The sequence below is a fragment of the Mus musculus genome, chromosome 2 (genome assembly GCF_000001635.26).
Source record: "Mus musculus strain C57BL/6J chromosome 2, GRCm38.p6 C57BL/6J".
Taxonomy (NCBI): Eukaryota; Metazoa; Chordata; class Mammalia; order Rodentia; family Muridae; genus Mus; species Mus musculus.
In genome coordinates this window covers 180,024,356-180,042,464 of record NC_000068.7, presented here as the reverse complement: position 1 = coordinate 180,042,464, position 18,109 = coordinate 180,024,356, and the positions used below count along the sequence as shown (strand labels likewise).

The following is an 18,109-nucleotide window of genomic DNA, read 5'->3' as shown; positions in this document are numbered from 1 at the left end:
AGACGCCAGCAGCGTGGCCCGGGAGGGCGGGGCGCTGACGGTGAGTGTGCGCTTTTGAGCGGCGGCGGCCCGAGCTAGTGCGTCCGCAGTGATGAGCTACGACCGCGCCATCACCGTCTTCTCGCCCGACGGCCACCTCTTCCAAGTGGAGTACGCGCAGGAGGCGGTCAAAAAGGGCTCCACCGCGGTGAGCCGGCCCGGGGCCTGAGCGACGGGGTGCAAAAGGAAGCGGGGCACGCAGACCTGGGCGCGGGGGCCGCGCTATCTGCTGGCGGCGGGTGGACCAGGAGGTGACGGGAGCTGAATGGTGACGACGTAGGAAGGGCACCAGGTCGCGGGGACCGCGCCGCGCTTCCCGGAGAGCCGGGCGATTTTTTCTGGCTTCCCCACTGCGGAGCATCTAGGCGAGCGCATCCCCGGGGCTGGGCCGGGGCCATCTTGGTGCTGTGCGCGCGGCGCGGACGGCGGAGGCCGCAGGTGCGCGCGGGCGGCGGGAGGCTGGCTGTAGCCGGCGCCGGCGGGGACTTGGGGATCTGCGAGCTAGGCCCAGGTGGGCGTTGTGAACAAAGGGCGATTCGTCGGCCCTGCGATGGTGACAGGCTGCTTCCGGGTCCGCATGCGCCACCGACGCCGTGTTCTGGTTCCGGTGGGCCCTTCTCACCGCGCCCCAGTTTTGTTCAGTCCTTAGCACTGTTTGGAAAAGGACTCCCCACACCTGTAAGCGCCAGCAGTGAGACAGTTTTAGTTTTGGTTTTTGTTTTTCCCGAGTCACCGGATCTTCCGGAACACACGTGGTTCCGAGTCTTGAAACGCTTACATTTCCCAGGTATTTTATCTCCTTGAAACTAAAACCCCAAAGCTTTTGGTGACCCAATCCACCCAAGAACTCTGGAATGACAGGGCTTGGAAGTGCAGGCCTGTATAATCCTGGCATTTAGAAGGTTGAGGCTCGAAAAATCTCACAAGTACAAAGCCAGCCTGGGCTTCTAAATCTAGAGACCCTAAAGACTTCTAAAACTATAAAGACTCTTTGTGGTTGTGTGTGTGCATTATTAATTTATTATTTTAAAAGTTATTTTTATGTGCGTTTGGCCGTTTGTCTATATGTATATATCTGTGTGAGAGTGTCAGATTCCCTGGAACTAGAGTTGCCATATGGGTGCTGGGAATTGAACCTGGGGTCCTGTGGAAGAGCAGCCGCTGAGCCATCACTCCAAACCCAAGAGATACAGCTAGTGAGAAACCGTCTAACAAAAGAAAAACCTGTGAGGCCAGTGAGGTGGCTCCCTGCACTGCACCTGGTGACATGCCTGGAATCCCAGTCTGGGAGGCAGAGGCAGGAGGATACACTGGGCTTGCTGATCAGTAAGTGTAGCAGAATCTGTGAGCTTCAGGTTCAGTGTGAGACCCTATCTCAAAAAACAAGTTGGAGGGCTGGAGAGATGATTTGGCAGTTGAAGGGTGCAGATCTGTTCTTGAAGAGTACTGAATTTAGTTTCCAGCACCCAGATTCTAAGGATCAAAACTGCCTTACACTTAAGCTCCAAGGGCTCCAGCACCTCTGGCCTCCATGGGCAGCTGTACTCAGAGGCACAGACACAACATACTTAAAAGTAAAACTGCTTTTGACGTTGGAGAAGGGTTGAGGAAGACACCAGTGTATAGACCTCTGGGCTCCACGCATTCAGTAGGAATGTTCTAGAATCTGGGGTGCCTGTCTCCAGTGCTCCCAACTGGCAGCTGCCTGCTGCATCCAGCTAGCTTTGGATCCTGTAGGTCACAGGAATCAACACAGAAGGAACGTGTGAAATCACTCCAGGCCCTTGGTGAGCCTTGTGGGAGGTTCCTGGTATCTGGAGGTCTGGGCCCGGGAATCCTGTTCCACATCAGAGGGAGCTGGCAAGGGGCGGTGCCCTCTACCCAACCACCCTTTCCGGGATTGCTACATTTGTTTCTGTTCCTCTCTTGATTGAAGGGTTAAGTGAGGTTTCCTGGGTTTATTGTGGGGTTTTGTTGTTGTTTTAACAAAATTTCAATCGCTGGATTTTACCAATGAAGACTCAGGAACCAGATACTGGAGTGAAAGCCTACTGGCTCCTAGAGGCAGAGAAGAGCCCAGCTGACCTTCCTCAGTCAGTGTCCCACCAGGAATCCTGCCCCTTCTCATGCTGACTCAAAAAACCTTCAAACTGAATGTCCCTCCTTTCTGCTTCCTTTGTCTCTATCCATCCTCATGATTTCTTCTTACTCTATGGTTTTTGTTTTTGTTTTTAAATAATCTTCACTTCTGGCCAGCTGGTTGCATGTCCTGCCTCTTGACTTTATTTAATCTCGTTTACAATATTCAAGCAGAAAGTCCTTGGGCTAAAGGTGTGAGCTGAGGCTGAACCACAGCTAAAAAAATGTTTTGTCTTTTAGTAAACAACACCATCAACAGTATGACCAAATAGCCTACAAAATTTTTTGGTTTGATTTTGATTTTGGTGCTGGGCAAATGCCATTCCACATCCCCTGGCCCATTTTCCCCTGTCTATACAGGGACCACGTCCTCCCTTCTACAATCGCAGCCATGGGCAGGGGGGTGGGGGTGTCTTAAACAGTGGATTGTGCTTCACTTTGTAGCATACCGGGTCCTGCCAGTACTATGTGCATGCAGTGTGAACAGGCAGGATTGTGGCCTGGGGTTTAGTCACCTCAGGCTTCTACTCAGGGTCTCAGTGATACAGTTGTAACCGCCTCAGTGCTTTGAGGGCATGAAATTGGCATTCAGGTCCTGATAACTTGTCCTGGTCCTCAGGAGCGGATCTGGATCCTCATTGTGGTACAGTTTGTCAAGCGGTAGACCAGATATGGGTGGATTTACTTTTCTGCAGGGCTCCTGCACCAAGCCTATCTGTATGTGCCTAACCCACTCCATTCTGCTGTGTCAGAAAATAATAGCTGTCCTCATACGATTCTTAAAAGTGACATGTATTTTCATTTAAGGTTGGTGTTCGAGGAAAGGACATTGTTGTTCTTGGTGTGGAAAAAAAATCAGTGGCCAAGCTACAAGATGAAAGAACAGTACGAAAAATCTGCGCCTTGGACGATAACGTCTGTATGGCCTTTGCAGGTATAAGTTGAACCAGGGTGGCAAGCAGAGCATTGGTGACAGGTTGGAGGGGATGGGCAGTTGTGACACGTATAAACTGGGTAAATGAAGTGGATATGAGCCGCTGAGTTCCAGGCTAGCCTGGACTACAGAGCAAGAACAGCAGTTGTAGCTTGGGATCTCTCCTGGGGATTCTTGGACCTGACTGCTGCTGTTAGTCATGTCTGTATCAGCAACAGTTCCTGACTCTCCGGTCCAGGAGCACCTGTGGTTGGAGGGATGACAGGAGCCTCCTTGCTGAGCCTCACTTGCACTAGAGATGTCAGGTATCATCCTCAACAGATCCAACCTAAGAAGTCGCAATTCCCTAAACAAAACTGAGTGCCAGCATGACTGCATCCACAGTTGTTCGTGTACTTGCTTCTTGGAACAGCTTGCAGAAGCTGGTGTGCTTTGGGATGTGGCTTGACGTTCTTGACCTTAGTCGTATCCATGAGCTGCCCTGACAGGAACCTTTGTCTCAGGTCTCACCGCTGATGCAAGGATAGTCATCAACAGAGCCCGGGTAGAGTGCCAGAGCCACCGGCTGACAGTGGAGGACCCAGTGACTGTGGAGTACATCACCCGCTACATTGCGAGTCTGAAGCAGGTAGGTGCTTGCTTAGGCACTGTCCGCCATCAGGGTGCTGTGTGACTTCATCTTGCCAGTCTGTTGTCTCTTCTGGCTTGGATTCATCCTGACTCTGTTCTCTGGAGGGGAGTACGAGTATTTGTCTTGCTACTCTGGTTGAGAGGGTGCTGAAAGGCACCCCCAACTCTGTAGTAAGACACTCAAACTTTAGAGACAGCTTATAGCTGGAACATGTCAGCCTGTGTTGAGATGACTTCCAATAATCTCAGCAGTTAAGGACATTAGCTGCTCTGAGGACCCAGGTTCAATTCCCAGCACTCACAAAGTAGCTTACAAGCAGTCTCTAACTCCATTTGTGAGAGATCTAATCCCTCCTCCTGACACAAGACACAACGCACATAAATAAATCTTTGGGTGTGTCTAAGAGGAAGGGGTGCACTAAAGGCTGTTCTCCATCCATCTGAATTGCAGGTGGCTTCCTTTTCTCTCGGCACTAACCACTTGTCTGGCATGAACTTTTGTGGTTGATGGTGCTCACTTTTTTTTTCCTTTCAGCGTTATACACAGAGCAATGGGCGCAGGCCATTTGGTATCTCGGCCCTAATTGTGGGTTTTGACTTTGATGGCACTCCCAGACTCTATCAGACTGACCCCTCGGGCACATACCATGCTTGGAAGGTAAGTCGTTTCAAAACAGTGGAACTTTAGGCTATTGGAAGGTACTGAGCTAGCAACAGCAAACAGATAATCTCTGAGCTTAGTTCTACACGCACTGCCTGTTTGTTCCATGTCGTGTGTATGAAATCGGAACATTCTACATTCCCATTTGGCATTGTATCAATGGGGAATGGGATTGTGAGAGGACCTAGAGTGAAATCTCCCTAAGTGGCTCTTGATAATAAAGAACTTTCACCGGGTGCGGTGGCGCACGCCTTTAATCCCAGCACTCGGGAGGCAGAGGCAGGCGGATTTCTTGAGGCCAGCCTGGTCTACAAAGTGAGCTCCAGGACAGCCAGGGCTATACAGAGAAACCCTGTCTCCAAAAAAACAACAAAAAAAAAAACTTTCATTGTTGGCAAGGATCAACACCAGGTGATAATAGCCTTTTCAAAAAAAAAAAAAAAGTAGGACTTGGGTCTGTGCCTTCACTTCTGGAGAGCCAACTGTAGACCATGAAGGAGGGAGGCAGCCTCTAGCCAGCTACTTAGACTGGCTCTACTAAGACACACATGTGTTTTAGGCCAATGCCATAGGCCGGGGCGCCAAGTCAGTGCGTGAATTTCTGGAGAAGAACTACACAGATGATGCCATTGAAACAGATGATCTGACCATCAAACTTGTGATCAAGGCACTGTTAGAGGTGAGTGTACTCAGGAGACCCCACCCCCCACCCCTAACAGGGCAGGCCTGCTGGGTGACAGTGGCATGGTTGATGGGTTCTTTATACAGCTTGGTCAGTTGGGTTAGCATGAGAAACAGTGCTGTGCTGTAGAATGCCCGGCTCAGGTGACTGGGGTCTCTTCCAGAGGCTTGTGATGCTGAACTGTGGAGTTGGAGTGCATGTAGGCTAAGCCAGAGTGAACAGAGCTGGAAATACAGGCCTTGAGCCCCAGGGGCCATTGCTGTGCAGGCTGGAGGTTACAGGGGCACCTTGCTTGAGTAGGCATGACTAGGCAGCATTTGGGACAATAGATGTTCCATCTTTGAGGCCAGACACACCTTGACTCTTTGCCTTCTTCAAGGTGGTCCAGTCAGGTGGCAAAAACATCGAACTTGCCGTCATGAGGCGGGATCAGCCGCTCAAGGTAAGCCTACTTTTGGGTGGAAGGGCTCTGAACCTTGCATACCCAGTTATGGGTGTGTACTGACATTGAGTTTTGCTTTATTGGTGTCATTTTCTTAGCTTACAGGACTGAAATGACTTGGGGAAAAACCTCCCCAGGCCCTGTGATATTTGCCTCTGAAGTTTACTTTCTCACAGGGCTGTTTCCTATTAGCTCCTGGCCCTTGCTTAACAACATTCCCACTCCCATCTGACTCCCTCTGCTTCGAGGTCATGCCTTGCTCCCAGAAGCACTCCATAGGGCCGTTAAAAAGTAGCCTCCCTACTCTGTGGCGCTGTTTGTGCCCTGTGTGGAGAGATTAACCGTGATGCTTCTTGTGGAGCAGATTCTAAATCCTGAAGAAATTGAGAAGTATGTTGCTGAAATTGAGAAGGAGAAAGAAGAAAATGAAAAGAAGAAGCAAAAGAAAGCATCTTGATGAAGAGGCACTGGTCAGAGCAGCTTTGAGCCTCTATCCGGGCAAGCCTCGGTGCTGTGGGCCTTGTGGCCATTTGTCCGAGTTCAATAAACTACTACATTTTTTAACTCTGTGATGAGAACCTGTCGTCATTTGGGTGCAGCTGTGGTTGAGGTGGGATCTTGGTGCCTTTCTTGCATGAGTGCTCGCTCCATCCACTCAGGACGTACACTGAAGGTGTAGCAGGTCCTGGGTTCTCAATACATTTCCTTTTAGACTTTTGGTAAGGAAAGCCTGCAGGTTTCAGTGGTAGAAAGCCTAGCCTGTGAGGCTAGCACGGGGCACTTGGTGGTGCTCTTCCAAAGGGCTTGTGTTTGGTTCCCAGCACTCACATCAGAGAGCTTACAAGTGGCTCCAGTTCACAAGTATGATAGATGTATACTCAGTGATATACACACATACACAAACCTGGAGGGAAAACCTCCATCTCCCATACCACCCCAAACAGCTCAGTGCTCAATCCATTTTCCTGTTTGCCACATTTTCTACGTTAACTATGAGGCTACCTTTTTTTCCCTTGGCTAGAATGTACTTCCTCTTGGCTTCTAGACCAGTTTTTCCTGCCACCTGCTTTAGCTTACAGCTTTTCCCCTTGCCCTGCCCCTTCCTTGGTTTACAAGTTTTGTAAAAACAAACTTGGGTCAAACTTAGCGCCTAGCACAACACTGATTTAACACTGACTCACAGAAAGAAACCCCGTTCAGTCTTCTGCTTTAGGAGGTGTCTTCCACCTAGCACATACATTCTTGTCAATGGTCCCAAGGCTGATGGCCTCCCGCCCTCAGGCTCCTTCAGCCTGAGGACCATGCATCTCTCTGGAGGACTGGAGTGTTCATCCCAGCAAGAACCGCCCTGTCTACTTGTCTGTGGCCACCAGGTCACTTTTCTGGTGCACCATATATTTCCCCGTAAGTACCTCTGAATCCTAACCTGCATGTGCTTTCGACAGGCAAGACACAGGTGACGGACAGAGGCAGCACTTGAAGAGTCCAATGTTTATTTAGTTTGCATTTCCCCAACAGTGGCCCCAGTGCTATGTTCTACTCTCAGCTCTGAAGTCCTACACAAAGATAAAGCCAAGCTTTCACGCTGTGGCTTCATCAGTACAGAACCAAAGCTCTGTGGCTATTTTACGCCGTGACTTCATCAGCACAGCACTGAAGCGCTGTGGCTTTCTGAAGGGTTTGGGTTATCAAGGTGCTTGTTTTCAACAGTGCCCTGTCAGTCAGAGGATGCATGCTTATAGAGAAGATCTGACACATTTACTCATGCAACAAATTTATGTCCCCGCCCTCCCTCCACCACCTTTAAAATAAACACATAACTATTTACAATCAAGGAAATAAGGCCAGTGACCTTAAAAAAAAGAAAAAAAAAAAAAGACTGGCTCATTTAAAAGTGAATGAGAACACTTAAGTGCAGCCAGAGGCTGAAGCAGACAGGAAGGTTGGACACACCACACCACACGAGCTTGCCTTGGGTTTCAACACTATGCCTCAGTGCCTGTGGAAGGCAGGCAGGCTCTACGTGACACTCACGCCCTTCCCACTACTTCACTCATCCCGTTAGCCCCCAGCACTGAACATCACTGGTTCATTACACAACATGATCCATGGAACACCCCCCCACCCTGTCCCTGCCCTGGCCCTCCCACCCCGTGTGACTGGCTCACCCTGTGCTGGCCCTGCCTGGCTCCTGAGACTTCCCACTTTTAGCAGTTGGGGTACCAGGCCAGCAGCACCAGGGGCCAGATGGGTTGCAGAGACACATTTGGACACCACATGTGCCAAATAAAATTTGGTTCCATTTTAAGAGTCAAAGCGGTCATTAAAAAAAAAAAAGTTACAAAGTGAGGATTGAGCCTTTGCCTATAGAAACCTTTTTGCAAAATACCAAAACCTTACTATTAGGCTGTGTGCAACCAAGAAGGAAATGTAGGTCGAGAAACCTTCAGAGGTCACCTACAAATACTTCCCCAAAACCAAGTGGTTCTAAATCTCAGACCATGTCCAAGTTAGGTTAAGTCCAAACTAAGTAGCAGTATGAGGGTTTCCAGGCTGGTACACAAGGTTCACTTCTCCTGCTGACTGTAGTGTTGCCTTCTGTCCTTATCTTCAGGGCAGCACCTCTGCCTCTGCTGGACCCTGTGAGGACAGGAAGTGAGTGTGTCCAACAGGCACCTTTTATGCAGCCGTCTAGCCCCTCTCCCCTTGGTGCCCAGAGGCAATAGAGGCAGGAAGTCCTGGCCCCTCCTCCGCATACCACATGGCACTGCACAGGGATGGTCCCAGCCAGATTGTTCCACAATAATGAGCTAACAGGCCCTGACTCAGTGGCCACTTATAGACCACACTGTACAAGCCCTCAGCTCACAAATGACTGAGTCATGGCCATGGTCTTGGCCCTTCTATTCAGACAAAGCAGGAGCCTGGTTATGGTGCTCACTGTGCCTAGGATCTGCCTGTGGTATTCTAAGGGTCACGATCCATACTATGGTGCAGTTTCTGTGAGCAGGAAGGATTGCTCCCCCACCTCCCTCCTATCCAGGGATACAGAAAGTTCCCCACTCACTTGTACTGCACCCTTATACCCGGCCAGTCCCAGCTCGGTGGGAAGTGGGGTTGCGCCGTGTTGTCCCATTTCCTCTGCCTCCCCGGAATCCACCACGTGAACTGCGGCCACGAAGGAACCTCCCTGACACTCCAAAAGTCTCAGTGTTCAGCTTTCTCTCTTCAGCCCATGTTGTCCGCCTAGAACTAAACCAAGAGATGAGATATGTTAAGATCTGACTATGGTGGGCAACAACTAACGTTTCTGAAATAGGCTTTGTCTTTCAACAGTCCAGAGAAGAACGGCCTCTGCCACAAGTTGTTAGAGGCAGGGCCGCTGCCTGGGAGCTTGGACCCTCATACAGTGGAATCAGGCCTCCTGCAGCCATGAGGTCACCACCCTTTGTCTGAGCCTCCATCTGAGCTATCTAGCTCTCTCATACCATCCCAGCTTAGACCACTGTCACCAAGAGACTTACAGATCAGCAAGTTCTCCTGACTGGTTAGGCCCTCACTTAGCACATAGCAAGCCATCACCTTGCAGGCTATTCTGATGCACAGCCACATGCATGTCTTGGCTTCACCTACAAAGTCCCTTACTCCACTCCCACAGCTGCTGCTGCCAAATGCTGGTCACAGCTCTTGCACATGATAACGATACAGCAGGGTCTAAGTCCTTTTCTTCGCTTGTCTCTTTCTCGATTCAGTTGCTCCCCTGGTAAAGTATGTGCATGACTCAGGCTACCTAGCTCATTTCCTGCTCTTCAATGGCTGGCAGCATGCCTAGTACTCAACCAATAGGACTCCTGGGTCTGAGTTTGTACCCCATGCCTCCTGTAAAGATTACCATACAGTTTGTGGTGCTCATACAGCTGACACAAATCACAATGACAGACTTCCAACACTTGCAAAGACAGGATGATCAACCAATTGCCTAAGCAGCAAGGTCCTCCAAGGGCTTCCTAGGCTGGTGGGCAGATCAGCCATAGTGAATAGCATGAATGGAACTCTTGGAGGAAAGCACAGAGTGCAAAGACCTGCCCTCAGCAAGTCGGGATCAATCTCGGAGACAGCCAGAAGCTTCTGGTAGCACATCCTCTCAGGTAAAGTAGACCCAGCCGGGTCTCTTGTGCTTATCATGTAGAATAGAATGTAAGATCCCAGAATACCCACTCTGAATATAAGCTCCAAAGCTTGACTTAATGCCAGGACATTTTAGTTATGTGCACCCAGGCCCTTACCTGGTTTTGAGTTCAGAAGAGATGTTGTCAAAGAAGGACTTGGACTTGTCATAGTAACAGTTAGGCCCCAGAAGATCCTCCTCAGCAGCAGTCTCTTCACTCTGCGCCATCACAGCTGGGTCCTTCTCTTCCCCCTTGTCGGCTTTGTCATCTGAAAAGACAGACAGAGCACAAAGGTCCAGAAACAAACACTACCTAGTTTTCTCCTGCTGGGGGTCCACTCTGCAGCCATAGACTGGAATATTTCATACCAAAGAAAGCCTTTCCTCACAAGTTTCACAAACCCACCCAACACAGCTAATTTATTTCTCAGTTTATTCCAATTTGTACATTGGTCAGGACCCCAACTCATTCCCGAGTGACACCAGTCTTCCTGTCTTATCATGCTCTAAGGATTCTCTTGGGAAAGAACTTTCAAGTGAATCAGACCTTTAAAATTCAGTTTCTTCTTAAACTCTTTATCAAGCTCCTCTCGGTTGAACTGGGCATTTGCACTCTCAAAATCAAAGTCACCTTCAAACTTGATTGTGTTTTCCTTAACGTTAGTTGGACGGTTTTGTCCTCTGGAACGATTTCTTGTTCTCCGATTGCCTACGTGGAGAAAAAAACAGCATGGTTGAAGTCACCAACTCATTTCCAGCTTGAATTCAAAAGCAGCTCACACACACTAAAAGAAGGCACAGCTCACTGAAGCACCACCTTAGTCCCAAGTCCCCAGCACAGGCAAGCAAAGCACAGCCTGCTGCTCATGGCTATGGACTCAGTGGCCATGGGCGTTACCTGACCGCCTCCGTGGAGGTCTTCTGTTCTCATCATTCACCTGCCCTTGAGTGTGCACAGGTGCCGGCTGGACTACATCTAAGGTGCAAAGGGAGAAGTGAGGGAAAGCTCCTGCAGAAGCCAGAAGCCAGCACCCAGCCACCAAAGTACGCCACCACAACCACCACCGCCGCCGCCACCGCTGTCACCACCACCACATGCAGCCCACGGGAAGGACTGAGGCTGCCCATAGGCCTGCCTGCAAAAGCATGTGGTTTGGGCTAGGATAAGGCTTTAAAACACAACCCAGTGAAACTTCACTGGGAACACAGAGCAAACTACAGGGAAATCAGTGTTCAAGTACCGCTGGCAGGCTTGCTGCTTGGCTGAGCCTGGCGACCATTGAGCTGTGTCGCCGAGGTGACCTTGCTGGGCAACAGTTTCTTAGCATTCAAGTTATCAACAGAACTAGTCTGGACAGCCTGCTCCACCATGGGGCTCTTGCCGACTGGGGTAGATGGGAACCCAGCTCCTGAGGTGGAGAGAGAAGGAAAGTTTAGAAACAGCTGAGCCAAGAAAGCTTACCTACCACACCTCAGCCAGTTCTCCTCTGGCTGGCACCTTGGGGATAGGACAGAGGTGACATACTGTCTAGAAAAAATCTGAACCTAGGGTTTACTCTCCCAGGCTGGCCCATTCCCTTTGAAGCTGGTCCAAGGTGACAAAAGAAACCAAGTCACAGGGTGGCACCAAAGCCAATCTCTAGGAGCACCAATCCTAGAGCTCCAAGTTAAGGAACTACAGGGAGAGCAAAGTCACTGTGCTACCAATGGGAACTCCCCCAGGTTTACCAATAGGCTTTCTAGGCAAGCTCTGACCAACCCTGAAGGTGTTGACAGCCCTGAAACAAATTCAGAATTCAAGAAATGCTGGAGAACCACCACCCCAGCCTGGGATCTTCTAGGAAGTACAGTGGTCAGACTCTGAAGCGAAGTTCTCGAACAGCTTTATGAAAACCAGAATGAGAACAAACTACAACAAAGGTTAACAACCCAGTTTCTTAAAAGAGTAAGTCCCTCCTAAGCAAGGATGGGCTGCCAGGTGCCCACTGTGGGAGATGGCCCCCCATGCCCACAAATAATCTTCTGCCGCTGGAGAGACATGAAGTGCCTCCAGTACTCTCTGCTACCCCTGACCTGTCCCAGGTCTGTGACCCAGGGGAACAGTACATTCTTCAGGGCTATGGAACTGGACTGAGACATGAAGCACAAGTTTTGATCATGGCAAAACAAAAGGAAAACACTGATGTGGAGAAACTCCAGGGACAGGGTTGGAGATACTCGAGAGGCAGGGATCCACAAGGTTCTTCTGACAGAAACTGAGCTGGCCAGTTTCTCGGGCCAGTCATCTCACTCAGCAAGAACGACTCCAAGAAACAAACAGGAAAAAGTCTTACAGAAGTCGCTTGTGTGTGTGGTTTTTAAAAATACTTCATCTATACAGACATTCCCAGCCAAACACTTTACTGAGGTCAGGGACCCCTATGGAAGAGTGGGAATAGAAGGAACTGAAGGGGATGACAACCTCATAGGAAGAACAAGAGTATCAACTAACCTGGACCCCTGGGAGCTCCCAGAGAACACAAAGAAGGTTGGTGGTAAGCCACCAACCAAAGAGCATACGCAGGCTAGGCTGGGCCTTTCCCTCCCCTGCCGCCGCCCCCCCCCCCCCCCCATGTAGAAGAAGACTGACTTGTCTGGCCTCAGTGGGAGAAGATGCGCCTAATCCTATAGAGATTTGATGTCCCAGGGAAGGAGGATGCTGGAGGAGGGTGGTAAGGTTGGGACGCACCCTTTCAGAGGCAAGGGGTGGGGGGATAGGGTGAAGAACTCAGGAAGGAGGGAAACATTTGGAATGTAAATAAAATTAAAAAATGCTTATCTGTGTGTGTGTGTATATGTTAGTGTGTGTGTTGTGCATACCCAGTAGCCTCAGAGGCTAGAAGAGGAGACAGGGACCCCAGGACTGGAGTTATAGACCACTGGGACGACCATGTGAGGGCTGGGAATCAACCCAGGTCATCTGAAAAAGCATCCTGTGCTCCTAACCATTAGCCATCTCTCGAACCCCTTGTGTGCTTTTAAGAAGCAATTTTGCCATATGGGTAAATTTATGTGACCAGTCTTAAGAAAAATAGAAGAATCTCCAGTCACAACTCTTGATTAGAAAGGATACTGTATGTCCTAATTCAGATACAAAAACGCCCTCAGGACTTAAGAGCCCACATACATAGACTGACAGCATGCTATGCCCCAACCCCTGGGGGCCTCCTGAGCTGAGGTGTGTAATGATGATGGCTTGAGCCGACTACTAGCATGACACCACATAGAAAGTAGATCTGAGCAGGAGAACACGAGGAAGGTGAAGGCGCCCTGAAGCCATGTGTCTCAGCAGAGAGGTGAGCGTACAGCAGCTCTGACTAACTGGCTCTCACGACGGCACTGTTCCTACAGCCAGACACCTGGGGCTCCCCACTTGGAATGTCCTCAACAGAGAACTACATCTGACTTGTTGGGAAATTTCCCACAGCAGCAATTCAGAACATGTTTAAGACCTAGAAAACCCCAACAAACACCTTTATGTCTTCCCGTGCAACAGCCATGAACAGGTCAAACGCTGACTCTGACCAAATGCAAGCAGTACCCTGGTTCCTGGGCCTAATGGGTACTCTATCCCAGCCCCTGCCATCCTGGCTGTTCACCCCTGGCTCTCACAGTCTACAAGACAGCATGCACTTAGTTCTCCAAACTGCTGTTACCCTTGCAAGTGAGCTGAGGTGGCTCTGAGGACATGTCAAGCTCTGAAACAGGCTGTGGAGATGGAGAAGAACTAGGGCTGGAAGCAGCGGCTGAGGCTGGAGGGCTTACCAACTTCTCTGAAGAAGAGAGAGAGAGAAGAGCAAAGAGAAAGCACACAAATAAGTCAGGACATACTTGTCTTATCCTAGCAAGCCTGGAAAGAGCCAAGTGACCTCTCAAATGATGTATTTAGAGCCAGGCTGAGAACACCACCTGCCACATCAGAACAGCAGTCACAACAGGTGGACCACAGCATCGGTCTGGAGCTTAATTAACATCCCTACCTCAGCTACCCTATGCTGGAGTCTGAGGAAGGGTGGATGGACAAGATGCAAACTCTCTGTTCTTAGGAACCGGGGGAGGGGGGGGGGAGAACATGTATGTGTACATATATGTACGTGTGCACACTCATGTGGAGGCCATAGGTCAACCTTGGGTGTCATCTACCTCTTTAAAGGCAGGGTCTCTCAGGTGGCCTGGAACCCACTGATTAGGTTCAGTTTGTGGGTCAGCCAGTCTCAGGGTCTGCCTAGCTCTGCCTCCCCAGCACTGACACAGTGCCCAACTCTCTACGTTTTGAACACAGCTTCAAGGTCACAAAGACAGGGCTGATCTCTGGGAGTAGTAAGCCCTGTCAGTGGAACCACGTTTGAGCTGGGCTCTTGCAACACACCAATCTATGCTACAACAGGAAACAGGGTATCAGTGGGCTCTCAGACAGATCTCATGTGTAAAACTACAGCTGCACCACAACTTCTTATCCCAGGTGCATTCTGATTTATGTCATCTGGTGCAAACTCAACAATGCTGGCTCAGTCTCAGGAAACAGCTCGTCAACACTAACGTGCTGATGCTGCGCTGGGTAACTTATCAGGAGTGGTTAGGATGTAAGAATCCAGCAGCTGCAGGACATGAAGACTGTCTGGCTCTCAGGGTGCATGACTCCACTGCACGGTTGTCACGGTAAGAGTAGTCAAGCACACAAAAACGGTCACTCACCTAGACCTAAGGAAGCGGCATACTGCTGGCTGAGCAGGGAACTGGCTGCCAGCTGGCCATACGGTGGCATCCCTCTGAAGGGGCTGTAAGGCACATGCGGCTGGAAGGGCGAGGCGGAGGCAGAGCCCAGGGAGGACTGAACAATGAGACATACAATACAGGTGAGAGTGCTGCAACATCCTGGTACCCTCAAGTCTCCATATAGCGCACATTCTCAGGAAGAGGGTGCCAGGTCTGTCAGCCTGCACTCCTGCTATGGTAGGGAGTCCTGGGTAGTTTCCATTGTTGCCAAACAGACCTTCCCCAAACATTTCACTACAGCTGCATGAACTCCTTCCAGAATTAAAACTCCTACAGCTGCCCTCTGCCAACAGCAATCTGACATTTTTACAAGGAAATGCCACTTTTAGGTGGAGAAAGGTTCCCTGAAGAGGGACAGCTGTGAGGCCAGAAACTATTTACACATCTCCAATGTGTCTTTCATCACCCGCCCAACAATCTGCCTCCGGGATGAATGCTCATGAGGACGGCCTGCCCCCACCCCTCCTCTAGTCTGGTCGTTACTTTCCCTGTTTTGAGACCTTGAATACCTATCCAAGCTTTCCAGAAATCTGACTTGGGTTCTCTCAAGTGCCAACTCTGCACCCTACCTGCTCCTACCTCTCTAAATATAGCTTCATCTTAGAACCCAGGGCAGTCTGAACTGGAGAAGCCAACGAAGGTCTAAACTTACAAAAGATAATAATCTAATTGCCCTTGTACCCACCCCTGTAATCCTGGGGTGTAACCTACCAGGCAGTCAGGCTTAGCTTAAGACTTTCAAATTTAGTGTCCGACAATAATGCATTACCAGAACAGAAAACTATTAGAGAACCAACCCCGTCACCCTCAAAACACCCGATGCGCCACTTATACTCTGCCACTCAAAGCTAGACTGCTATGCTCTAGGCATGCCAGGCCCAGGCAAGGCCACCAGCAGCAGCATCTGTACCTCACGCACAGCAAGCCACAGGTCTCTTTCCCTAGCGGCCCTCCATGCTGCGCATGTAACCCTGTAAGGTGTATGCTCTGCATGAATTAACCCCTTAGGAACAGAAACCGTCTAGGTGAAAACCAGGCCAGTGTTCACTAGAGGGCAATTCCTCAAGCTGAATGCTCCAAACAGATGACACCAACTTTCAAGGGGAAACCAGCCTCTCTTGTAAAGGCACAGCCACACAGAAGCGTCGACACTTACCTGAACAATAGCAGGATCCTGAGGGAGTGTATGTTGAGCTTTTGGAGGTTCGCACACAGTAATATCCTTGATATCACTTCCCCGGAAAATGATGTACTCATAAATTTCCTCTCTTGGGGGAGCAGGCCTGTCTGTGGGACGGTCTTCAGTACCAAAGGACCTCACTTAGGGGTTGAGAAAACGACAGTTAACTTGTTGTCCTGGGCCAAGCTTCTGACTACAGAGAGTGCCCTCTGACACAGCACTCTCTTCACAACTAACAGCTACTCGAGCTCGCTGACAATACCTATACAGCACCATGTGGCAAAGACCACAAGGGACAGTAGTTCAGGAATTGACATGAGAATTCCCGTAGAATCCCAAGCTTCACAAAGTTCCCTGATAATCTGTGAAAGCCCTCTGATGGGCAGAGCTCTTTGTAGAACCTCTTTTCTCACATCTGACTTTGCAGATGGACCCTTAGGCCCTCATCACAAGCTGCAGCTGAGGAGATTTTCTGAGGCAAGCACGAAATCTCCCTAGCCCTGGTACAAAGAACAGGCCATGGTTGCTGCAGAAACAAAGGGAACAAATCTCCAAACTCAGACCCCCAACATTAGTTTCTATGTTCATAAGGAAATCCTGGACCCAACGGACCCTCGACAGGATGGATCTAGGAAGGCTAGCACACCTCTCTTTGGCAAGACTCCTGGGCTGAGCTGAATCTGGTGGCAGGCTTTAAGTAGCAAACTCCTATTGTGGACAGGGGCCTACTCTGGGTCTGGTTCTCCAACAGGGGATCTCACGTCAAGTGCAGCATGAAGAGTTCAAGAGAACAAAAAGCCGGAACCCTGAGCCCTTCACTGCAGCACCAGTCTGGGTCTGTGCGCCTCGCTTCAAATAGGAGGTATGGCTAGGGTTTAGGAGAATGGCCCAGGACTGCAGCATGCTGGCTTCAGATTGGCCTCGAACCTCCCATCTGCACCCTCGAGGGTCTAACACGTTAACCCCGGGCGGGCTGCGGCGCTCACGCTTCTGGAGAGCCGAAGGAAACAAGCGCCCCATTTAACGCGGAGAAAGAAGACAAAGAAGCTCTGGGCCCTCACGCTGCCGCGACTAGCGCACCGACTCTGGACTTCTCTCATCAAACCAACCCCTCAAGTGGACAGGGTCGGGAGAGTTCAGAGCAGGACAGCCGCAGTTCAACCGACGCCCTAGCTCGGCGAGAGGCTGCACCGCGACTCGACGGGCGGTGGCTACCAAGGGGTTCCAAGGAGAGCGCGCCGGACCCGGGCCCCCCGCCTCGGCGCGCGTCTCGCCCCGCGAGGGCGTCTCGCAGGTGGGGAGGTCCACGGCTTCAAAGCCGCCCCACCCCCCGACACCGGCAGGATCCTGGTCCGCTCCTCCCACAGCCCCCGCCGAAGCGGGGAACACCATTGTGCGGGCAGGCGCGGGGCGGCGAGCTGTTGGGGCGTCAGTTGGGCGCGCGGCGGCGGCGGGCCGCTACCTTTGGCGAGCGCCACGGTGGAGTTGTCGGTGTCGATGGTGTAGAGGATGCCCTCATAGCGGATCTGCGCCTTGGAGATGAGGCTGATCTTGCTGCCCAGATACGGGGTGCCGGACGAGCCGCTCATGGCGGCGGCCGGGGCGCGCAGGGCGCGGGGGACCAGCGCCGGGCCCCGCCCGCTCCGCTGCCGCGCGGTGGCCTGGCCTCCCACTCCTGCGCAGCTCCGCGCCGCCGCCTCCGAGGCGCCTCCTGCCGCGCCTAGGGGCCTGCGGGCCACGAGCGAACCGGAGAGGGAGCAGAGCGAGGCGCTTAGCCCGAGTCTGAAGGGAGCGGGGGAGGAGCGCCGCCGCAGCCACATCCGGGGCCTCCCGCCACCGCGCGCCGCCCCCGTACGCTCGCAGCCTATTGGCTCCTCGCTGCCGGCTCCCTTTAAATATGGCCGCGCCGCAGGCGGTGGGCGGGGCCGCGCCTGCGCATTTGGAAGCTGCCGGCCGGGGACCTGCCTCTCCGGGTCTTCCCAGCCGGTTCCCGGCGGGCCTCGCTCACCGCTTCGGGGCCTGAGACTGAGCGGGCGGGGCGAAGCGCGCGTGCGCGGGGCAGGCGGGAGGCCACTGTTTGCAAACTCGGGGGCGGGGCGGGGGCTGGACCTGGAAGAGCGCCAGGCTCCTCCCTCCGCGCGTGCCGCTGGCACCCTTCTGGCCCAGGTGTTAATAGGGCGGAGTTGTCAGTCTTCCTTTCTTGTTTGTTGGAGCTGGACCCCGACAGCGCCGGGCCAGGTGCGTCTTCAGTCCCGCTTGCTCCCCGGGGCTAAGGAACCGGCAGGCGGGTGCTGCTCAGTTCTGCAGCGCTCACGGCGGGGGCGACCCTGAAATAGAAAGTGCAGGGGGAGCTCGGGGCAGCCCTGCGCTCCCAAGCCTGATATCCCTAAAATAAGCCCTGACTGTTTTGGGTGACTCC

General features: G+C 51.7%; 2 protein-coding genes across 6 annotated transcripts; one reads left to right on the top strand and one right to left on the bottom strand.

Moving 5' to 3' along the window:
- On the top strand, positions 1-6,098 carry Psma7 (proteasome subunit alpha 7). 2 transcript variants are annotated; one of them, NM_011969.2, is made up of 7 exons: positions 1-187; positions 2,986-3,112; positions 3,616-3,740; positions 4,278-4,400; positions 4,963-5,082; positions 5,465-5,527; positions 5,892-6,098. In NM_011969.2, the coding sequence occupies exons 1-7, from the start codon at positions 92-94 to the stop codon at positions 5,982-5,984; spliced, it is 747 nt and encodes a 248-aa protein (NP_036099.1). In that variant the 5' UTR covers positions 1-91; the 3' UTR covers positions 5,985-6,098. The 2 variants fall into 2 exon arrangements, with proteins under 2 accessions (NP_036099.1, NP_001276405.1); NM_001289476.1 differs by having other exon boundaries at positions 1-826.
- A 900-nt stretch (positions 6,099-6,998) lies between these two features.
- Positions 6,999-17,565, bottom strand: Lsm14b (LSM family member 14B). 4 transcript variants are annotated; one of them, NM_001372364.1, is made up of 10 exons: positions 17,153-17,478; positions 15,667-15,830; positions 14,430-14,565; positions 13,391-13,507; positions 10,937-11,104; positions 10,594-10,671; positions 10,243-10,404; positions 9,814-9,964; positions 8,595-8,779; positions 7,004-8,167 (listed from the first exon to the last, which is right to left on the bottom strand). In NM_001372364.1, exons 1-9 carry the CDS (start codon positions 17,277-17,279, stop codon positions 8,608-8,610), a joined length of 1,275 nt encoding a protein of 424 aa, NP_001359293.1. In that variant the 5' UTR covers positions 17,280-17,478; the 3' UTR covers positions 7,004-8,167; positions 8,595-8,607. The 4 variants fall into 4 exon arrangements, with proteins under 4 accessions (XP_006500681.1, XP_006500682.1, NP_001359293.1 ...); XM_006500618.3 differs by lacking the exon at positions 10,594-10,671 and having other exon boundaries at positions 6,999-8,167; positions 17,153-17,564; NM_177727.4 differs by lacking the exon at positions 13,391-13,507.
- Between the last annotated feature and the right edge of the window lie 544 nt (positions 17,566-18,109).